At 46.5% G+C, this 22,968-nt stretch overlaps 1 protein-coding gene across 1 annotated transcript in view; it reads right to left on the bottom strand.

Annotated features, from left to right (window-relative positions):
- CFAP57 (cilia and flagella associated protein 57) overlaps nucleotides 1-22,968 on the bottom strand; it is a 178,020-nt gene that overhangs the window by 90,906 nt on the left and 64,146 nt on the right. Inside the window, exons 10-11 of the mRNA XM_069227784.1 lie at nucleotides 17,923-18,036; nucleotides 9,012-9,224 (exon numbers count right to left, since the gene is read on the bottom strand). Coding sequence (XP_069083885.1) covers nucleotides 9,012-9,224; nucleotides 17,923-18,036 — 327 coding nt within the window. The remainder of the gene's footprint in view (nucleotides 1-9,011; nucleotides 9,225-17,922; nucleotides 18,037-22,968) is intronic.

Raw genomic sequence — 22,968 nt, 5'->3', positions numbered from 1 at the left:
CCAATCCAGGTAACACTGGAATGGCTAGTCTCCAAGTGGGATCAACAGTGTGCCCAGAGCAAATCAGGGTCCACACTGAAGCTACTCTAGTCTCTGAGGGTGGGGTGGATTTAGCCACACTAGCTGCCTGGCCCCCTAACATGCAAAAATACAGGCAACAGCTCTTTATTAATGGGACAAGTGTAGAGGGCCTGAGGGATACAGGTGCCAGTGTCACCATGGTGACAGAGAAACTGGTTTCCCCTGGCCAATACCTGACTGGAAAAACTTATACAGTCACCAATGCTGACAATCAAACTAAAGCACATCCCATGGCAATGGTAACTTTAGAATGGGGAGGGGTCAATGGCCTGAAACAGGTGGTGGTCTCCTCAAACATCCCAGTAGACTGTCTGCTTGGAAATGACCTGGAGTCCTCAGCATGGGCTGAGGTAGAACTGAAAACCCATGCAGCCATGCTGGGTATCCCTGAACTGGTGTGTGTAAAAACAAGAGCACAATGCAAGGCACAGGGTGAAAAAGTAGAGCTGGAGTCTGGAAAAATGGCCCAGCCTACCAAGAGAAAAGGAAAGTCAGTTGGGAAACCAACTGCAACACAGTCAGAAAAAGGGAACCTCTCTTCTCAGGAAGAAGTTCTGCCCTCTGAGGGAACTGAGCCTTTGGAACTTGAACCTTATCAGGTTGAGCTCTTAGGCCCAGGGGGACCCTCAAGGGAGGAGCTGTGTAAGGGACAAGAAACCTGTCCCTCTCTTGAAGGCCTTAGGCAGCAAGCTGCTGAAGAGTCCAAGGGCAAGAAAAATGGAACACATAGGGTCTATTGGGAAGATGGACTCCTGTACACTGAGGCCAGAGACCCCAAACCTGGTGCCACTAGGAGAGTGGTAGTGCCTCAGTCGTTCAGAGAGTTTATTCTGACCTTGGCCCATGCTATTCCCCTTGCTGGGCATTTGGGACAAACCAAGACGTGGGAGAGGTTAGTCAACCACTTCTACTGGCCCAATATGTCCCAGAAGGTTAAGGAGTTTTGCCTCTCCTGCCCCACCTGTCAATCCAGTGGTAAGACAGGTGGGCACCCAAAGGCCCCCCTCATTCCACTTCCAGTGGTGGGGGTCCCCTTTGAAAGAATGGGTGTGGACATAGTTGGTCCACTGGAACCTCCCACAGCCTCAGGAAATATGTACATCCTAGTAGTAGTGGATCATGCTACTAGGTATCCTGAAGCTATTCCCCTTAGGTCGACTACTGCCCCTGCAGTAGCCAAGGCCCTCATTGGTATCTTTACCAGAGTGGGTTTCCCTAAGGAGGTGGTGTCTGACAGAGGTACCAACTTCATGTCAGCATACCTAAAACACATGTGGAATGAGTGTGGAGTGACTTACAAATTCACTATCCCATATCATCCACAAACTAATGGCCTTGTTGAGAGATTCAACAAGACATTAAAAGGCATGATCATGGGGCTCCCAGAAAAACTCAAAAGGAGATGGGATGTTCTCTTGCCATGTCTGCTTTTTGCTTACAGGGAGGTGCCACAGAAGGGAGTAGGATTCTCACCCTTTGAACTTCTGTTTGGCCACCCTGTAAGGGGACCACTTGCTCTTGTTAAAGAAGGCTGGGAGAGACCTCTTCATGAGCCTAAACAAGACATAGTGGACTATGTACTTGGCCTTCGCTCTAGAATGGCAGAGTACATGGAAAAGGCAACCAAAAACCTTGAGGCCAGCCAACAGCTCCAGAAGTTTTGGTATGACCAAAAGGCTGCACTGGTTGAGTTCCAACCAGGGCAGAAAGTCTGGGTTCTGGAGCCTGTGGCTCCCAGGGCACTCCAGGACAAATGGAGTGGCCCTTACCCAGTGCTAGAAAGGAAGAGTCAGGTCACCTACCTGGTGGACCTGGGCACAAGCAGGAGCCCCAAGAGGGTGATCCATGTGAACCGCCTTAAGCTCTTCCACAACAGGGCTGATGTAAATCTGTTGATGGTAAAAGATGAGGATCAGGAGGCAGAGAGTGAACCTCTCCCTGATCTTCTATCATCAGACCCAAAAGATGGCTCAGTAGATGGAGTGATCTACTCAGACACCCTCTCTGGCCAACAGCAAGCTGATTGTAGGAGAGTCCTACAACAGTTTCCTGAACTCTTCTCCTTAACCCCTGGTCAGACACACCTGTGTACCCATGATGTGGACACAGGAGACAGCATGCCTGTCAAAAACAAAATCTTTAGACAGTCTGACCATGTTAAGGAAAGCATCAAGGTGGAAGTCCACAAGATGCTGGAATTGGGAGTAATTGAACGCTCTGACAGCCCCTGGGCTAGCCCAGTGGTCTTAGTTCCCAAACCTCACACCAAAGATGGAAAGAAAGAGATGAGGTTTTGTGTGGACTACAGAGGGCTCAATTCTGTCACCAAGACAGATGCTCATCCAATTCCTAGAGCTGATGAGCTCATAGATAAATTAGGTGCTGCCAAATTCTTAAGTACCTTTGACTTGACAGCAGGGTACTGGCAAATAAAAATGGCACCTGGAGCAAAAGAGAAAACAGCATTCTCCACACCTGATGGGCATTATCAGTTTACTGTTATGCCCTTTGGTTTAAAGAATGCCCCTGCCACCTTCCAAAGGTTGGTGAATCAAGTCCTTGCTGGCTTGGAGTCCTTTAGCACAGCTTATCTTGATGATATTGCTGTCTTTAGCTCCACCTGGCAGGATCACCTGGTCCACCTGAAGAAGGTTTTGAAGGCTCTGCAATCTGCAGGCCTCTCTATCAAGGCATCCAAATGCCAGATAGGGCAGGGAACTGTGGTTTACTTGGGACACCTTGTAGGTGGAGGCCAAGTTCAGCCACTCCAACCCAAGATCCAGACTATTCTGGACTGGGTAGCTCCAAAAACCCAGACTCAAGTCAGGGCATTCCTTGGCTTGACTGGGTATTACAGGAGGTTTGTGAAGGGATATGGATCCATTGTGACAGCCCTCACTGAACTCACCTCCAAGAAAATGCCCAAGAAAGTGAACTGGACTGTGGAATGCCAACAGGCCTTTGACACCCTGAAACAAGCAATGTGCTCAGCACCAGTTCTAAAAGCTCCAGATTATTCTAAGCAGTTCATTGTGCAGACAGATGCCTCTGAACATGGGATAGGGGCAGTTTTGTCCCAAACAAATGATGATGGCCTTGACCAGCCTGTTGCTTTCATTAGCAGGAGGTTACTCCCCAGGGAGCAGCGTTGGAGTGCCATTGAGAGGGAGGCCTTTGCTGTGGTTTGGTCCCTGAAGAAGCTGAGACCATACCTCTTTGGGACTCACTTCCTAGTTCAAACTGACCACAGACCTCTCAAATGGCTGATGCAAATGAAAGGTGAAAATCCTAAACTGTTGAGGTGGTCCATCTCCCTACAGGGAATGGACTTTATAGTGGAACACAGACCTGGGACTGCCCATGCCAATGCAGATGGCCTTTCCAGGTTCTTCCACTTAGAAAATGAAGACTCTCTTGGGAAAGGTTAGTCTCATCCTCTTTCGTTTGGGGGGGGGGGGTTGTGTAAGGAAATGCCTCCTTGGCATGGTTGCCCCCTGACTTTTTGCCTTTGCTGATGCTATGTTTACAATTGAAAGTGTGCTGAGGCCTGCTAACCAGGCCCCAGCACCAGTGTTCTTTCCCTAACCTGTACTTTTGTATCCACAATTGGCAGACCCTGGCATCCAGATAAGTCCCTTGTAACTGGTACTTCTAGTACCAAGGGCCCTGATGCCAAGGAAGGTCTCTAAGGGCTGCAGCATGTCTTATGCCACCCTGGAGACCTCTCACTCAGCACAGACACACTGCTTGCCAGCTTGTGTGTGCTAGTGAGGACAAAACGAGTAAGTCGACATGGCACTCCCCTCAGGGTGCCATGCCAGCCTCTCACTGCCTATGCAGTATAGGTAAGACACCCCTCTAGCAGGCCTTACAGCCCTAAGGCAGGGTGCACTATACCATAGGTGAGGGTACCAGTGCATGAGCATGGTACCCCTACAGTGTCTAAACAAAACCTTAGACATTGTAAGTGCAGGGTAGCCATAAGAGTATATGGTCTGGGAGTCTGTCAAACACGAACTCCACAGCACCATAATGGCTACACTGAAAACTGGGAAGTTTGGTATCAAACTTCTCAGCACAATAAATGCACACTGATGCCAGTGTACATTTTATTGCAAAATACACCCCAGAGGGCACCTTAGAGGTGCCCCCTGAAACTTAACCGACTGTCTGTGTAGGCTGACTAGTTCCAGCAGCCTGCCACACTAGAGACATGTTGCTGGCCCCATGGGGAGAGTGCCTTTGTCACTCTGAGGCCAGTAACAAAGCCTGCACTGGGTGGAGATGCTAACACCTCCCCCAGGCAGGAGCTGTGACACCTGGCGGTGAGCCTCACCCCTTTGTCACAACCCAGCAGGGCACTCCAGCTTAGTGGAGTTGCCCGCCCCCTCCGGCCACGGCCCCCACTTTTGGCGGCAAGGCTGGAGGGAACAAAGAAAGCAACAAGGAGGAGTCACTGGCCAGTCAGGACAGCCCCTAAGGTGTCCTGAGCGGAGGTGACTAACTTTTAGAAATCCTCCATCTTGCAGATGGAGGATTCCCCCAATAGGGTTAGGATTGTGTCCCCCTCCCCTTGGGAGGAGGCACAAAGAGGGTGTACCCACCCTCAGGGCTAGTAGCCATTGGCTACTAACCCCCCAGACCTAAACACGCCCTTAAATTTAGTATTTAAGGGCTACCCTGAACCCTAGAAAATTAGATTCCTGCAACAACCAGAAGAAGGACTGCCTAGCTGAAAACCCCTGCAGAGGAAGACCAGAAGACAACAACTGCCTTGGCTCCAGAAACTCACCGGCCTGTCTCCTGCCTTCCAAAGAACTCTGCTCCAGCGACGCCTTCCAAAGGGACCAGCGACCTCTGAATCCTCTGAGGACTGCCCTGCTTCGACGACGACAAGAAACTCCCGAGGACAGCGGACCTGCTCCAAAAAGACTGCAACTTTGTTTCAAGAAGCAGCTTTAAAGAACCCTGCAACTCCCCGCAAGAAGCGTGAGACTTGCAACACTGCACCCGGCGACCCCGACTCGGCTGGTGGAGAACCAACACCTCAGGGAGGACCCCCGGACTACTCTCCGACTGTGAGTACCAAAACCTGTCCCCCCTGAGCCCCCACAGCGCCGCCTGCAGAGGGAATCCCGAGGCTTCCCCTGACCGCGACTCTCTGAAACCTAAGTCCCGACGCCTGGAAAAGACCCTGCACCCGCAGCCCCCAGGACCTGAAGGACCGGACTTTCACTGGAGAAGTGACCCCCAGGAGTCCCTCTCCCTTGCCCAAGTGGAGGTTTCCCCGAGGAAGCCCCCCCTTGCCTGCCTGCAGCACTGAAGAGATCCCTTGATCTCGCATTGACTAACATTGCGAACCCGACGCTTGTTCTAACACTGCACCCGGCCGCCCCCGCGCCGCTGAGGGTGAAATTTCTGTGTGGGCTTGTGTCCCCCCCGGTGCCCTCCAAAACCCCCCTGGTCTGCCCTCCGAAGACGCGGGTACTTACCTGCAAGCAGACCGGAACCAGGGCACCCCCCTTCTCTCCATTGCAGCCTATGCGTTTTGGGCACCACTTTGAACTCTGCACCTGACCGGCCCTGAGCTGCTGGTGTGGTGACTCTGGGGTTGCTCTGAACCCCCAACGGTGGGCTACCTTGGACCAAGAACTGAACCATGTAAGTGTCTTACTTACCTGGTAAAACTAACAAAAACTTACCTCCCCCAGGAACTGTGAAAATTGCACTGTGTCCACTTTTAAAATAGCTATTTGTCAATAACTTGAAAAGTATACATGCAATTGAAATGATTCAAAGTTCCTAATGTACTTACCTGCAATACCTTTCAAACAAGATATTACATGTTAAATTTGAACCTGTGGTTCTTAAAATAAACTAAGAAAATATATTTTTCTATAACAAAACCTATTGGCTGGATTTGTCTCTGAGTGTGTGTACCTCATTTATTGTCTATGTGTATGTACAACAAATGCTTAACACTACTCCTTGGATAAGCCTACTGCTCGACCACACTACCACAAAATAGAGCATTAGTATTATCTATTTTTACCACTATTTTACCTCTAAGGGGAACCCTTGGACTCTGTGCATGCTATTCCTTACTTTGAAATAGCACATACAGAGCCAACTTCCTACACCCTCAGAACCCTACGCTCAGCCCAGCTCTCTCTCGCAGAAGTACCCCGCATCAGGAAAACCAGAACAGGAGGACGCTCCTTTTCCTACCTCACAGCCACCCCCTGGAACGCCTTCCTCTCCACATCAGACAAACCACCTCCCTTCCCAGCTTCACAATGGAACTGAAGACATGGCTTTTTTAAGAACCAACTCACGGGTGAACACTACACTTCCCCTCCCCCAGCGCCTTGAGACCATAACGGGTGAGTAGTTGCGCTATACAAGCACTGATTGCTTGATTGATCTTTAATGTAATGAGCCTCAAAACTCGTAGGAGAAGATTACATGGCTACCTCGTAGCAATTCATTCACAGCTAACGAAATCTAGAACAAGATAGTCCGATTTCTATCCACAGCATCCTTCATGTGTCCTTGAAAAGAGACATACAGGTTATCATCTTTTTGGAACGCCGAAGAATACTGGACATAGAAACTCAAAGTTCTGTTAAGGTCAAATCTGCGCAACCTCTCCTCATGCACCGAAGTATTCAGAGGAGGAAAGAAAGCAGGCAAAGGAACAGACCCAAACATGTGAAATTCAGACACAACTTTACACAAAAAGGAGGGCTTGACCTGCTGCACTATCTTCTCGTTCTGAAAAAGAAGTTAGGGTGAAGAAGCATACACACCCTGCATTTCATTAACCCTCAAAATCGAAGTAACTGGCCCTAACCAGGCTACCTTCCAAGGATGGCATTTAAGACCTCAGGGGAAGCCATAAGACACATCAACACTAAATTTAAATTTGGTGCCAGAACAATGAAAGGCTTTGGGGCAATTTGTTCTATAACCCCTTAATAAATCGAACCACCAGAGGATGCTTAAACAATGAGCCCTGCTTCAGGGAAAACAAACAAGAAAATGAAGTAGCTAAAGAACCCTTAATCATACTTACACTAAGCTCCTTCACAACTAAATGAAGGAAATGTAGGGTAAACTGGGGAAAATGAACAACTTGAATGTGGAGGTAACATACTGAAAATTCTTTACACCTAGCAGCAAACACCAACCATATTCTGTAATAGGCAGCTCAGTGTCGACACTCTGTGTGTCACTAGCAACCAATCCAAACCAAGCTGATAAAGTTATTAACCAGATAAAACTTCTCTTTGAAGTGCCAAGCACAAAGACAAAGAGTTCTGATAGCGGGGTGAAGCAAACTTCCCCACTGCTGGGACATGAAATCATGCCATCCAATACTAGATCCGAGTTTCTTGAACATGTTTATTCAGAAAGAGAAATTCTAAAACTAACCTTGCATCAGGTGCTCCTGGCACTGCAGGAACAGTGCTGGTTAGTGTCTCAGAACACCGTATTTCATATTCTGATGGGTCAGCCCCATAAGCGGTACTTGGAATTTTCCATTTCTTGCAGATGTGACTGGGATATGAAGTAACGTTTTGCTATTACATCTGGAAACTCATGTAGCATAGAGCATACACTCATATGGGTAAGTCCTTCCAAAATATATTCCTGTTAGGTCCTTAGCATTTGACTTGCGAGTGTCACATTGTCTGTTCTTTGTTCTTTGGATCCCCAAGTCCACACTTTTCCATGTTCCTCATCTACAGCTTGGTTCTATTGAGTGAGTGACCAGATTTTGAGCATGTGCTTGAACTTTTAAACACTTGTCTTTGAATCCTACTCTGGTGTCCCTTCATTTGTCCCAGTCCCACCAAACCTGATCGTGAACTCTTCACGTTCTACTTCTTGTCTTACTCGAATCCTGCATGCACCAATTTTTTGCAAGTCACATCAGTGCCCATGCCTCACAGTTTTCCTGCTGGTGTCCCTGTCCCAGGGTCTCTGTCAGTACACTTAAGTCCACATGGCACATTCCGTGCTGGCATCCCAGTATCATCCCTAAAGTAGCAATGGGCCCGTATCAGCATCACAGTGTCCTTGTTTTGGCTGCAATCTTTGAATCCTAGACAGATGTAGAGTTAGCAGAGCTGGTGCACAATGGATAGCTAAATAGATGTATTGGGCTGGAGCCAATTGCATCCACAGAATTATTGGATGTGGCACCTTGGGTAGCCGTAAGGTCATAAGAGGGGGTTACCATCAGCTCAAAGTTGGGGACATAAAACAGCTTGAGGAAGGTCATGCCATGGATAAAGAGGACGTGGGCCTGGTACTAAGGATCGTTCAAAGGTTTTGAGAGGTAGCACAATCGACAGTTGCGGTGTAACCATGGAAAGCTGTAGCTCTTGTGTGTGGCATCTAGAATTAGTTAGGTATTTGGAGGTGCAGTTATGAATGGTTAATGGATTAACAGAGGTGGTAATCTTGATAGCTGTTGAGTTAGTGGGGGATGGAACAATGAACGGCTGAAGGACAAGCGAGGGGTGGCATGGATATCTGTAGACTTACTGGAGGTGTGATGATGGACAGCTGTAGAGTCTGCAGAGGGGGTACAATGAATAGCTGTGGGTGTAATGGAACTTTAGCAAACAGAGATGATACCTTAGATAGCTGTAGGGATAGCAATGAAGGCGGTACCGTGGATGGCTGTGGTGGAAGCTTGCATTGTCAATGATTATTGAAGTTAGTGGAGGTGCAGCTACGAATAGGACAGATTATCAGGGTGTCAGCTTGGGTGGTTCACAGCATTAGTACATGCAATACTACCATGGATAACTCTTTGGTTTGTTCAGTCAGACCACAAATAACCACCCAGTTAGCACAGATGCTCCAATATATAACAGTAGTAGAGTTCAGTGAATACCTCCCATGTCTTTAGCACTCACCTGGGAATCGGAGATCTCCTTCAGTGTCTGGTCTGAACCTACTGCGAAGATGGTCTTGGCATCAGCAGTTATTGTTACACTGGTGTAGCTGCAGGTCTTCAATACACACTCAGTCTCTCGTTTTCCTGTTAAGGTGTTCCACTCATAAACAGCGCCGTCCATGCCGCAGGACACCAGCTTACTATCATCAGCACTCCATGCAATGGAACGCACCTGTGGAGTGAACAGGGTGCAAGGTTAGATTGCTTTATGAACTTCTGACACCCACAGTAGCTAGTACCACCAGGAAATCTGCATTCCCAACATCCAACTATCATCCCAACAAGTCCCTCCAAGACATTATGGCCCTCATTACAACATTGGTGGTATTGACCGCCTACCGGCACGACGGTGGCAGCCAACATACCGCCACCGTGGCTACCAGCCGCCCACCCGCATTATGACCATCGACGGAATTCCGCCAGAAGGCTGGTGGAATACCGTCGACGGTCATGGCGGCGGGCGGCGGTAAGGTGGCACTGCTGTTAGCAGCAGCACCACGCCAGCAAAACACTGCCACCAGTATCATGAGCAATGATACAGCCTGGCGGTGTTTTTCTGGCAGACGCAGCTGCTGCCAGCAGTGCTGCGTCCCGTCTCCTACAGGAGGACCTCCTGCAAGCAAGTAAGTCGGGTTCCCTGACAGGAGAGGGGGGCAGGGGGTGGTGTGTGCGTGTGTGGGGGTGTGTGTGTAGGGGGTGTGTGTCTGTTTTTGTATGCGTGCATGCGGGTGTGGGTCACGTAGAATGAGTGCGTATGTGTATGTTGTGTGTTGTGAATGCATGTGTGCGACAATGTATGTTGGTGTATGGGTATGTATGTGTGCTTGCATGGGTGGATGTGGGTATGCGTGTGTGTATGAGTGTGTATGTGTGCGCGTGTGGGTGTGTAAATGTGCGGGGGCAGGAGAGGGAGGGGAAGGGTGGTGGAGGACTCTGGGGAGGGGGCGGGGGAGACCCCTATCAGTGCCAGGGAAGGAATTCTCTGGCACTGATAGTGCCTACCACCATGGTTTTCATGGCGGTACGCTTGCCACTAAAACCATGGCGGTAGGCGGGGTCATAATCCCGAGGGTGTGATTGTGACGGCCGCCGGGCTGGAGACCTTAGTCTCCAGCCCAGCGCCTGTTACCACCCTGGCGGACGGAGTGGTACATTGTCATAATTTGGGAAAAGGTACCCCAGCCTGTTGGCAGTACCTTTCTCCAAATTACCGCCGACCGCCAGGGTTGTAATGAGGGCCATTATATCTACAAACACTAACATTTACCCCAACCTGCATCACCATGAGCTCTGTATTCCCAAATGCCAATGTTTATCCCAGATCAAAATTTCCAACAAATCTTTATTCCTAACCACCACCCCGTATCCGAAAAAGCATCTCTGAGGTGCTATAAGATTATCAACTGTAAGGTGTATTAATAAATATTAACAACCACGTCAAAAATATTTCAAATAGATTAGCACTTCAAACGCTAACATTTATCTCTACAGTCTCCTCACGTTTCCAGATCGAAACAGTTATCCAATCAGGCACCTCATAAACAACAGAATTCACAACCACCAGTACTTAGCCTAGTGAGCATCTCAATTACATTAGTGTTTCTGAATGCCAGCACTTGTCCTAACCAGCAGCTTGACAAGGTCTGTGTTCCCAAATACTAAAGCATATCACAACCATCAACCCAGGTACCAAGCCGCCCCATAGGCCTCTAATGGAATTTAGGCATTTCCGGTGTGCGGTGTGTTCACAAACATAAAGACTTACCTCAAAGAGATCAGTAATTGGCACATCAAAGAAATACGTATTCCCAAAACTGAATGTTCATCCTGAACACAACCTTAAAGCGATCTCTAGCCCAAAGGCCACCAAATAGCTCAAGTGATGCCTCAATGAGATCAGCAGTCACAAACACCAATGCTTAACCAATCACCACATCAAAGAGATCAATACTGACAAATACTAACACTTATCTCAACTTGCACCTAAAACACATGAATATTCCTAAACATCATCCCTTGTCTCAGCAGCAGCTCTGACTCATCTGCAGTTCAACCTACATAATTCAGTAATCTAGGTGACAGTGATTCTCCAATGCACAAACTGTGAACCACCTCAGCATCCTTTCAATCACTCAGACTAAAGACCACACAAAGGCACCTGGAAGCCCCTATGGTTTATCTTCACCCATTGATATTTCTGCTAATACCCGATGACACATATCAACAAACTTTCAGAAGATCAGGCTAAAGTCCTTCAAGACACCCTGACAACTGTACTTCTGCATCAGAGACCTTTAGAGAAGTGGCTTCATACTGCTAGCACTACCAAGAAGGAAATCAGAGAAAAAGTAGTAATTGTACTATGTATCGAAGCCCTACCACCTTTGATTCAACAACGGGTGCAGCAATATTCCAATCTGAGACTTGCCGGAAGGGTGGATCTATTTTCTGGCAACCAGAGAGCAGCGACCAGCAATTCACACCAATCCAACCCTTTACACTGCCTGCCTGTGGTAGATCCTAATCTTCTGACATGATCCTGACCCGGACAAGGGATCCCACCATGCCTTTGATCACATAATCTAGACATAAACAAAGAGCAGTCAAAAGGAAGTGCAATCATTCCTGCCACAGGTGCTTAATGCTTTGACTGCAGTGAATGGAGGCACATCTCATATATATGTGTCCTCAAGGGAGCAGGCTATGATCTATGGATGTCAGGTTGGTGGACAATAACATCCATGATAACCAGCCCTCAACTTATCCTTTCACCCATAAGGTACACTTCAACGATCATCCAACAAGTGGATAAGCAGAGAGTGTTGTCTCCAGACCATTATAAGCCCTGGCTTCAGCCTTACTGCACATAGGTAAGGGTGGGTGCCATCACATGTAGCCATGAGAATAGTGAAACATCCCACTCTACCACTATACTAATAAGCACAGATGACTGTACAATTCCCTTATTAGTTGGGGTTTTACACATCTCCCTGTACCAGTTGTGTTAATGGACATTCCTCATTTTGTAAACCCTCCCCAAAAGAAGAATGGTTATATGAATTCCTTAAAAACAAAAGAAAATAGAAAAATACCACAATGATCCACTGAACAGAGTACATTCATTAATACCCCCCCCCACCCCAACCACTTTGACTGGAACAACTGCCCTCCTTCAGAAGGGAAGGAAATGAAGACCCCACCCTTCACAATAGGAGACCCATGTAAGGAAAATCAAATGTAACCCCCCTCCAAATTGCCGATATTTTCATAGATATAAAGGACTGGTTTATAGCATGCTAACACATTTCACAGGTGCATCTGAGAAACAATTATTGGCACCTACTGCATTATGATGTGATGAATTTCAGCTAGCTGACCGCCATCTGGCAGAATTATGACAAAAACACGAAAAAAAAACAACTCATCTTGCAACATTTCTTTTGGCCCAGGGTATTTGCGGAAAACACTAAATACTACAAAAAGTGTCCATACTGCCAAATGTCTTGTACACTACACATGGACAGATCTAATTTAACGTACTTCCCTTTGGTTTACCCCGACACAATCCAACACTTCATGAGTAGGGCTCTACAACAATTTAGCCTCTAGTCCTGATGGGAAATCCCATCTTACACATCTTGAGGATATCCGGAGGTCTCTGAAGACTGCAGGTCGTACTGCCAATCAAGCACTGTACACAGGTTGTGAAACAAGTCACATATTTAGAGTATACTTTAGTAAAGGGATGTTTCCTCCTCGGGTTGAGAAATTAGAAGCTCTTGATAATATGTACACTGGCAGAGCTCTCCACTTCTTTCCTGAAAGACACTGTACCGAATCAAGTTCCTTAGAGTGGGAAACAAGAAAATGCTTTCATATCCTTGCGGGGTGCCCTCGGATTGGATCTCATCCTTCCGCATCCCGATGTCTCAAAACCCTTCCATCTACTGATTGACACCTAGAGTAGGGTTTGGGAATGTTTATTCATGGACTCACAACAAAGGCCAATATCCAGTTCTCTTTATCAGCAGAGAGCTTTTGTCAGACAAATGATCTTATTCTGCATCACAGATGGAATGTCTGGCCATTAAATGCTGCTACTTAGCCTGCGCGTTAGTACCTGTTAGAATGCCATTTTTTTTAAATCACAGATCATGACTTTTGACATGCTTGTCTCGTAATATGGACATCCGACAGCATCAACTGCATACTTTGATGGTTATTGGCCTTGCAGTCATTTTCATTTTCTATCCTGCTCTGTCCTGGTACGCTTCAAGGCAGTGTTGATTTTCTGATCAGGGTTTCTACCTCATCCCTGACCCATCACCAGGACTTGAGTGGGTAAATATGTATCAGCCGCCTTCTTGTGGGATAGTTAAGACAGGAGCGATGCCTTGGACAAAAAGGAGCTTTTGATAGGAGTGTAACAACATCCTTCATCAGACACACTAGTACATTCCATGTCGGCTCTCGTGGATGGAGTCACAGGTCTTTTAGGTGTGGTAAGGAACTGATAGCCAATACTCCCTTCTGGGACATCAGTAAAATGATGATCAAAAACCACGCATTCAGGAATCGCGCACAGCCTTACCTGTGTTTCATAGGCAGCGCTATCCAGGTGGCTTCCCAGAGATTCTGTGTGATGGTCTTTTTTCTGTTATGGAGGATGTAGGAAGAAAGGTAATGAGAGACCCTGCGGGTCACCAGAAGAACTACTGGTCCCCATGTCAGTAAGCTCGAGAATAAAGGAGGCCGTGCCGCATTTTAAAGAAGTTAGGGATTGGGAAGAGGCAGATCCCTCTTCTCCCTGTCATGAATCAGTAGGACAGGGCTAATCTCCACTATTCTATAATATTCAAATTTATAATGCTCACGGCTACCCCAACGGGGCTTCCCAGTAATTCCCTATCAGAGTACCTATCAGATATCAAAACAGAGAAGCAGAGAAGGGAGGAGGAGCTGTGCTACATCTCTAGTATGTAAGGAGGCCGGAACAGATCCAACCCTGAGCAGGGAGGTCAGAACAGATCCAACCCTGAGCAAGGAGGTCAAAACAGATCCAACACTGAGCAAGGAGGCCGGAACAGATCCAACACTGAGCAAGGAGGTCAAAACAGATCCAACCCTGAGCAGGGAGGTCAGAACAGATCTAACCTTAAGCAAGGAGGTCAAAACAGATCCAACACTGAGCAGGGAGGCCGGAACAGATCCAACCTTGAGCAAGGAGGTCAAAACAGATCCAACCCTGAGCAGGGAAGTCAGAACAGATCTAACCTTGAGCAAGGAGGTCAAAACAGATCCAACCCTGAGCAGGGAAGTCAGAACAGATCTAACCTTGAGCAAGGAGGTCAAAACAGATCCAACCCTGAGCAGGGAGGCCAGAACAGATACAACCTTGAGCAAGGAGGTCAAAACAGATCCAACCCTAAGCACAGAAGTCAGAACAGATCTAACCTTGAGCAAGGAGGTCAAAACAGATCCAACCCTGAGCAGGGAGGCCAGAACAGATCCAACCTTGAGCAAGGAGGTCAAAACAGATCCAGCCCTGAGCAGGGAGGTCAGAACAGATCTAACCTTGAGCAAGGAGGCCAAAACAGATCCAACCCTGAGCAAGGAGATAAGAACAGATCCAACCTTGAGCAAGGCACAATAATCGCATTGATCCCTGATGACTGCTCTTTCTTGTAGCAGAAAGGAGGGAGATGGGCGGTGGCAGGCCTGTAGCAGGACTAGAGTAGAGCTGCGAAGGGCTGGAGAGATGCAAGCATCTAAATGGCTATCTGACATCTTTCAGAACTGGAAAAGGATTAACTGGCAGTATATTTCCCTCATGCTCACTTACTGCCAGTCCTGAGATTAAAACCCATGAGGAAAAAGAAGAGAAATTCCCTTAGGAACTAAAGGGAAGAGATTCTTTTGACTAACATAGGAGAGAATGAAGAAATACTCACTGTGATTGTAGAGTCTGTGTTTAGTCCAATAAATTGTGGCTAAAAGCTACTTTTCTCTATGTGCTGATTGATGTCATTTCACACATTGTCCAGCGTCCTCACACTGTGCTGCACTCACACTTTATGCAGTTCTGCGTCGAAAGTGTCTAGTCTGCCTCTGCACAATCACCTCCTCAGGCTGCACTACCTGCCAGCAGGCAACCTTCACTGCCCCTGGCTCCTGTGTTCCCAAACAGCAGACTTAAATGCATGACTCTCTGGGTGCAAGGATTCCCGCTGCTTGGAGTACCTTTCTCAGCGATGCCACAAGTCAGCATATTTCTCCACAATGTTCTCTTTGCAGCAAGCCTGACAGTGGCAAAGCATGTGCCATTTGGATTTTTCCTCTCTCTTTCATGCTATCTTGGATTATGAAAGCTGGCATGGCACTTAACTACTTCCTAGCCTGAAATGAAATCACCATTCTAGTATTTGCTGAAGCCCAATCCACTGCACCCCCTTTTATTTCTAGGTCACTTTAGGCACCTGCACGTTTAAAGGCAGCCTAAAGATGCGTCTCAAGACTCCTACATAGTGCATGCTCCTGACCGGCTCTTTGCCACTGTGGGGCTTATTTTGTAAGAGCTCTTTAGTTTCCTAGATCAATGCACTAATCACTCACACAGTCCAGAGTTTTTCAGTGCATTCTAATACTTGAAGCCCTCTTTATTTCATAATAGATTCGGGGCTAGATGTACAAGAGTGGGTGAGCTACTCACGCAGGGACCTGGAAAACTTGAGAGCTGTTATTGACTCATGTTTTCTGCTTCTGTTGCTTTAGCTCATCTGGACACACGCAGGAGCCTACAACTTTCTTCTTTTTTAATACTTTATTAGCTGTTGTCAGAACTAAGTACAAAACATTGCAATAGCAATACATAAACAACAATCACAGTGGATAATCATCACATATGCTCTAGTGTAGCACACCTGATAATAGTTGAAACAATGTCAGCATATTGTCCCAACACAGAGTGGCTCAAGTATCACCGATTAGTCCGCAGCCACCGTCGACAGGGGGTATGTTCTGAACGGTGCCCACATATTGTGAGGTTGCAATGCCATAGGCAGTTCTTATGCATATAAGTCTAACTGCTCAACTATTGATCAAATTTGGAAGCCACTTTTTCCCCAGTGTAAAGACACGCTCCTCTTTGTTAATAATGGAGTTATCGCCACCAATTTAGGATTAGCTAGTTGCAAGCCCTTGACAAGACCTAAAAGACAAATGTGTGGCGTGCAGTCTGCTTGTTCCATTACCATATCAGATAGGGCCTGGGTCACCCGCATCCAAAAACCATATTGATCTCTTTGAGGTGATCATTAGCTAATCACTGTGGGACTGCTGAGCAGTCAAGACGTATCTAGAAGGCATGCGAAGCACTTGCAATACCACAGTAGTCACACAGTAACTTATCACACATGAAAGGAACCACACAATGTTGCAAAAATAAAGGTACCTCTCTGCACCCGGCCGCTCGGGATCTGCTCGAGACCTTTTGGGGTGCCACTTTCCCCCAATGCTTGTCTAACTACTCCATACACTCTAGTGGGGGGACACTAATTTGCATCCCATTTTTTTAGAATGGGGTTCGTCCCCCCTATAGGGCCCTCGGTAAGTTATGCTTTTCCTGAGTACTTTTCGGTGTATATCTGGTGTGTTCATACTTCCAAAGGGAGGTATACCAATGGAAGTCTAGTTTAGTCTGCCTATAATAAAGTACCTTTATTTTTCCAACACTGTATGGTTCATTTCATGGGCTATCTGTGTAGCACCTACAGTGAAAGGGTGCATGCGTCATTTCATGCAGGCTACAAATCGCAGGCCTGCAGATACAGTTTGCATGGGCTCCCCTGGGTGGTATAATACATGCTGCAGGCCATGGGACACCCCTGGTGTACCAGTGCCCTGGGTACCTAAGTACCTAAGTACACCAGTATGCAATTGAGGGGTGTATGAAGTACCAAAACAATCGCTGGGGTCCTGATTAGCAGGATCCCAGTTAAAAAAGTCTAAGCAGACTAACATCAGGCAAAAAGTGGAGGTAACTATGCGAGAAAGAGGGGACTTTCCAACATGATCTTCTCTCAATCTGCAGAATCAGAAGGCTGAAATAAACAGCCTTGTACCAACTCGACATCCTCAACGATATTTAATCAAACTTCAGAGGTGGACTTTCACCATGTGGTGCAATCTGTGATATGCCCACTCATCGATGGAGGGAACATCCTTCTTGCAGGCCTCACTAAGAGACATCAACGCCTGTCAAAGGAGTCTTTCATGCTGCATCAAGTCTAGTATGTTGAGTTAAGAGGTGTGACAATATGCCCATCCTTACGGTCTAATGTTGGTTACTGCTGATAGCCCAGATATATTCAATATCCTGTGCATCATCATTAAAGCACTGCACTTTCACCAGCAAGCTTACTTACACAAGAAGCTCATCATAAGTCGGTGAATCGCACAACAAGAAACAAATCGAGCCGATAATGCAGTCTTAGATGCAACAACAAAAACTATCACCCAGGCCTTCTATACCTAAGACTTGTCCCTTCACTTGTGACATTTCACAAGGACAGGAAGATCAACAATTTTAAAGTACATCTGTAAGCACAGTGACCCACCTATGAAGATAACCATTCAGCTGCTATGAACTGTTGTTCTTCGTAAAGGCAGAAAACAAAAATGGGTAAGAATGGAAAAGTGGAAAAAGAGAGTGATGAAAGAGGGAAAAAACAAAATAAGAGAAAGAACGAGTGAGAGACATTTCGGAGAAATAGAGCAATAGAGAATGAGAAAGAAATAGTAAACAGGAGACAGAGGGGCAAAGAAACAGACACTAAGCTGGGGCAGCCTCTGGTCAACCATACTGCTCTTACCTTCCCATTGTGTCCTTTCAGGCTGATCACATTCTCAAAGGTGCTGTTGGAGTAGATGTGAATGACATTCCCGTTCACAGCGGCAAAGAGATGTCCCCCACTGCTGAAGGAGCACTGCAGAGAGAGAGAGACGGAGAGAGAACTGTGACTGGATATGTTATGCGAGGAGAGAGTCAAGGTTAGAGAGGCACCTGTGGCTGATGAATACTGAAGGACGAGGAGCTGCTGTGAATCGCAGAATACTACAACTCAAACGGCACCTACTCGCGATAGGAAAAAGAGAGAGAGAGAGAATGGCAGCAAGAGAAACAGGTGGAGAGAGGAGGAGAGAAACATAGCGAGACAGAGAAACAGACACAGATCTGTGTGTCTAACAATTTTGAAGAAAGAGAGGCAAAAAAGAGATACCGTTGATTGAAAACATAGTTCAGGGAGAGACAGGCATCCTCTGACTGAGATAGCTGTAGGGAGAGAGATATCCAAGTCGCAGAATATTTTGGGAAGAGAGGCAGGGTATTTTTAGAAACAGAAAGCTATCTAAGAGTAGATTCTGCTACGGCAACTGAAGGGAACCTGCTTCAGGTAAAGAAGGACTACAGTCATAATCAAGATGACAGAGACAGAGGTGCGAGAGAGAGAGGCTGAGGGAAATGTTCAGTATCTGAGACAGGGCATATTGCAGACACCCTTTTACTGTGAGGGTACAATGAGAAGGTAAGCAGAAAGACAAGGACTCTCTTCAGAGACAGAAGAAATGTAGTGACATTGAAAAAGATATGGAGAGCTGTTCAGACTGAAACTGTAAGACCTGTGTTGGAGGGGGGGTGATGCAGTTAGAGAGTCTCTGTGCTGTAGCGTGAACTGAGGAAGAGCAGCATTGCAAGAGGGGCATCTGTCACCTGCCCGGTTGCAGGAAATTCATCCTGTGAGTCCACATTCAAGGGTTCCTGCACTGATAAGATCTAACTTTAACCAGCTGTGCAATAGAAGTGACTGACATCTCTGATTTTGAGAAATGGGCATTTGTCTGCCCTATCCTGAATGTGTGTATGTATCAGTGCTGGGCGGGTTGTGATACAATGAGTGATAAGATCAGACAGAATGGGGTGATGACTGAAATGTTGAGTGTGAGGAGCGACGAGAGGACTGTTGCTTATTAAAGTTAGTGAAGGATGCAGACTAGAGAGGACGTAGTGTATTCCTTGGTCTGTTAACACCGAGCCAGAGGGTGCCAGAAACGGAACAACAAATTATGGAGTCAGTGGAGTGGGAAAGTGGGACATGGGCCCTATGTTAACTTAAATTATCCCAAACAGAAGGGGTTGTACAAGTGGCCTCCCTAGTGACCCATTGCAGAATAACCTTGAGAGAAGGAGGACAGAATTCTGCAACATCATCTGAAAGCTAGGGACCTCAAACACTTGGGGCCTTTTTAGAAGTACCAGAGCGCATGGGTACAGGGTGTTAATTCTACATTTCCTGCAGTCAACAACACCAAGGACACCATTAACTCTGGAGGTATGGAGTTAACTAGAATTATTGGTTGAATCCATAGAATACATGAGATTCCACTGGCAATTATTCATTTTCCCCACACAGTTTCTCGCAGATATTTCCTGAGTTTTCAGAAGCAAAACCTCCAGGTGAAACACGAGAGGACTGGGGTAAATCTGCAAATCTCATTATTCCCAAAGGCCAGTAACAGGTTTGCTGGCCCATCATGTAATAAGGGCCTTAGAGATAAATTGGCTGATGGTGTGACACCTTCTGTAGCTAATCGTCCAGAATGATCCTTGTCTCTCTTATAGATAACACCACCTAGAGACATTTAGCACCCACCCATACAAAACCATCAGCTGTCCAGAATGTTCTATTAATAAGAACACTTTTGTGTTCTTGTCTGGCCCATGAATAATTGACGGCTGGCCAGAATGTTTCAGTAGCAAGAAAGTCACAGGAAACTGGACCCTCCCACTGACAAATGTTCATGATAATTCTCTGTAGAGTCGGGTCACCACATCCCGGTTGAGAAACGTTTTACCCACCTGATACGACAAAGGCTTGATACACTAGTCCCTCTCATGTCTTGGGGTTGCACACAGCTATAAGGGTAATTACAACATTTTTACCCCAATTGAGTATCATTTTTCCCACTGATACTGAACATTCAATTTCCTACTTTCCCACTCTGACTTTGGTGGCCTCTCCCAGTGGTTGTGAGAGTGCTACATTAATGTATTCTTTCAACAGATCTGCGACATTAAGCTATTTGAGAAGGAAGTCAGTAGCTCATTAACCTGCTGCCCAAAACAAGGCTCCGAGATCCTCAATTACAGGTAGGTAACCTGAGCTTCCCCTTAACCATTCCTTCTCTGCAAGTTACTTCAGTTTAAATGTTTGCCAAAAAAGTGCAGTGACTGTAAGAGGGGAAGCTAGGACCTTTAAGAGGAAGATGATATTCCAAGCTTGTCCTCGAGCCATCAGGCATCAAGCCAAGGGTTCACTCTTCAACTTCACAAGTTACTCCCTCATTACTCTTGGTATTAATGACTCTTTCCACTCAAGGATATTGGGGCCAGCCTCCTTCACCCAATAGTTGACCAGGATACATCTAAATTTCAAAATTAATTAGACTAATCACAACATGATAGAGTGCCTCTCTCACCTAGGGGTATTCATGAACACAATACACTGATCATGGATGCCATAGTGTCCATCAAACACACGAAAGGTGATGGGGGATCTTGCAAGAAGTCTAACCACTGGCAATCACTCGGGGAATCCATTCCAACCCTTTGTTCTTTTCCCCACCATGCCACCTCAGTTTACACCCAAACATATGCAAATTAGTCTTGACCCTGCTCCAGTAAGAACAGTCCGTCAGTCTCAGTAGGTTGTGTGGGGGATGAAACTAGATTTCTAATTCCTACTGATACATTGACTAAGTCCTTGTGCCAGAGGGTAAAAATCTGACCCCTGCGATTCTGGGGTCGGAATGTTAACCCCCAGAGAATATGTCACAGCTACTTAAAAATTTATCAGTTTCTACAGGCACAGCTTCTAGGCCCAGGGAGGGTTGGGAGCAAGGAAAGGGTCATGCTACAATTCTGAAAAAGCACATCTAGAACATGGGCTGTTCAATCAGTGGGCCTTCTCCGTTTGACTGCCATGAAAAATCTGTCTGGTCAGAACAGGAAACAATACAATTGACCACCAGGCACTGGGAGAAAACTACCAACAAGTCAGGTTCAGTTGTATTTTTTTCATTTTCAGAAACAAAACCCTGCTTCAGTGATTTATGAAAAACTGAAAGGTCAAACAAGCAGGGTCACCTGGCATACTTCTCTGCATTCTGTGTAATCGCCGCACAAGCAGATGAACAGAAGTCAGTGAGATCCCTACTTAGCACAATCTCATAATATGGTGGGTGCTCCTCTGCCAGGGCAAAAGGGCAAGGTATCCAATTAATAGCACAGGCTAGCAGGCAGTCCACCTAACAGGAAATTAGACCCTAAAAATGTTTCAGAAAAATCCGCCATACACGTCTGGACGAGAGAGAGATAGGATCAAAAGCACAAACTTGGGCAAAGCTGGAAGGGTATGGAAAAAGACCTAAAATTAAATGTAGGGCACCCAATGACAATGTTTTGCTCACATTTTCAAACGTCAATGTCTATATACAGAACTGATACGCCTCCAAAAGGCGTGGCAGTTTTCCACTATGACCCACTTCCAAAAATTTGGCATACTTTCTTTAATTTGGTATTTTTTTGTGTTTCACAGCAAAAGATGCTTCGGGAAATTTTCATGTCAAATGAAGAAGACTTGTTTTGTTACCTGCCCTTATGAAATTTCCACCCCCTTCCCCAACCCAATCACCACCAAATTTGGCATGATGAAAGTCTGATTTTTGTGCTGTGTTCGTTTAAGGTTTGTTATTCTTTGGTAAAGAAAGGTAAAGTTACTAACAATGCAAAATAGCTTTTCTATGGAATATTGTGTGATTGTTCATTACAGAGGTGGAAATGCTGCCTCCGTAACACACATTTATACACCAAGCGATTTCGATTTTGCGGATGGTCATAAGTGAGGGGTGATAAGACTGGACGCTGTTTGTGAGGATTTCATATTCTGCTTTCATCAGTTTGCTCTTCAAACATATGTTGCACATCAGGGACTGCAAGTGGGAGAGACCTGTTGAAAGTGGTAGAGATCACAGACCCACAATAAGGAAATTGCTCACAGTCAGTGTATTGGTGAATGTGGATTCCATGGCCGATATGGAGACAAACCTCCTTGAGGTGCATGCAAAGAATGCCAATCGCTGGTGTGAAGATGGAGACCTAGGAGACACACTGATGGCTGATAAGAGTGTGGGCCAAGAGGGCCTGCTACAACAAGCTGATCGTACTCATCTGGGAATGAGAGGAACCACTGTAAAAAGTTGTCTGCCTATGTTGGAGAAGGAGTACATGTTCAGCAGGGCTTGACGGTCAACAATAATGAGTGCTGCAGAGAGACCTGGAAGGATGAGAACACATGGCTTACCATTATGGATGACTGACAACCTCGGAAAATGTGCAGCAGACTGACCTCAGGGCTTGTCATCTGGTGAGATTGGGTTAGCATAAAAATCCTTTCTTTTCTTTTTCCAGTTTGCCTAAAGTTGCTAGTTTGCCATTGTCACAGGACTCAGGGATTCCCAGCTCACACCAATGCAAAATAACAGGTGTAATGGAGCCCATAAATGCATGCTGTTTCCTCTGGCAACCAGGAAGGATATCACTAGCAGTTCCTGCCCTCTTTTAAGGAGCCTACAACTATTCCTGAGTTAGGTGTGTCATTTCAAAGTTCCAAGATGCCTGAAGAAACCCACTGCCTTCCACTCATACTTGAATGCCCCACCTCCAAACATCAGCAGTGGTGGTGCGTGGCGACAGCTGCTTCCCACATGGTAAACAGGAGAACGCCTAGGAGATTGCAACCCAACTTACCTGCATTTCAGGCAGCCCCTGGGCTCACCTTTGGTTTTAGAGGGTTATCAGA

The sequence above is a fragment of the Pleurodeles waltl genome, chromosome 4_1 (assembly GCF_031143425.1).
Source record: "Pleurodeles waltl isolate 20211129_DDA chromosome 4_1, aPleWal1.hap1.20221129, whole genome shotgun sequence".
NCBI classification, from domain to species: Eukaryota; Metazoa; Chordata; class Amphibia; order Caudata; family Salamandridae; genus Pleurodeles; species Pleurodeles waltl.
The sequence above is the reverse complement of the archived record's forward strand: the minus strand, read 5'-3'. Positions and strand labels throughout refer to the sequence as shown.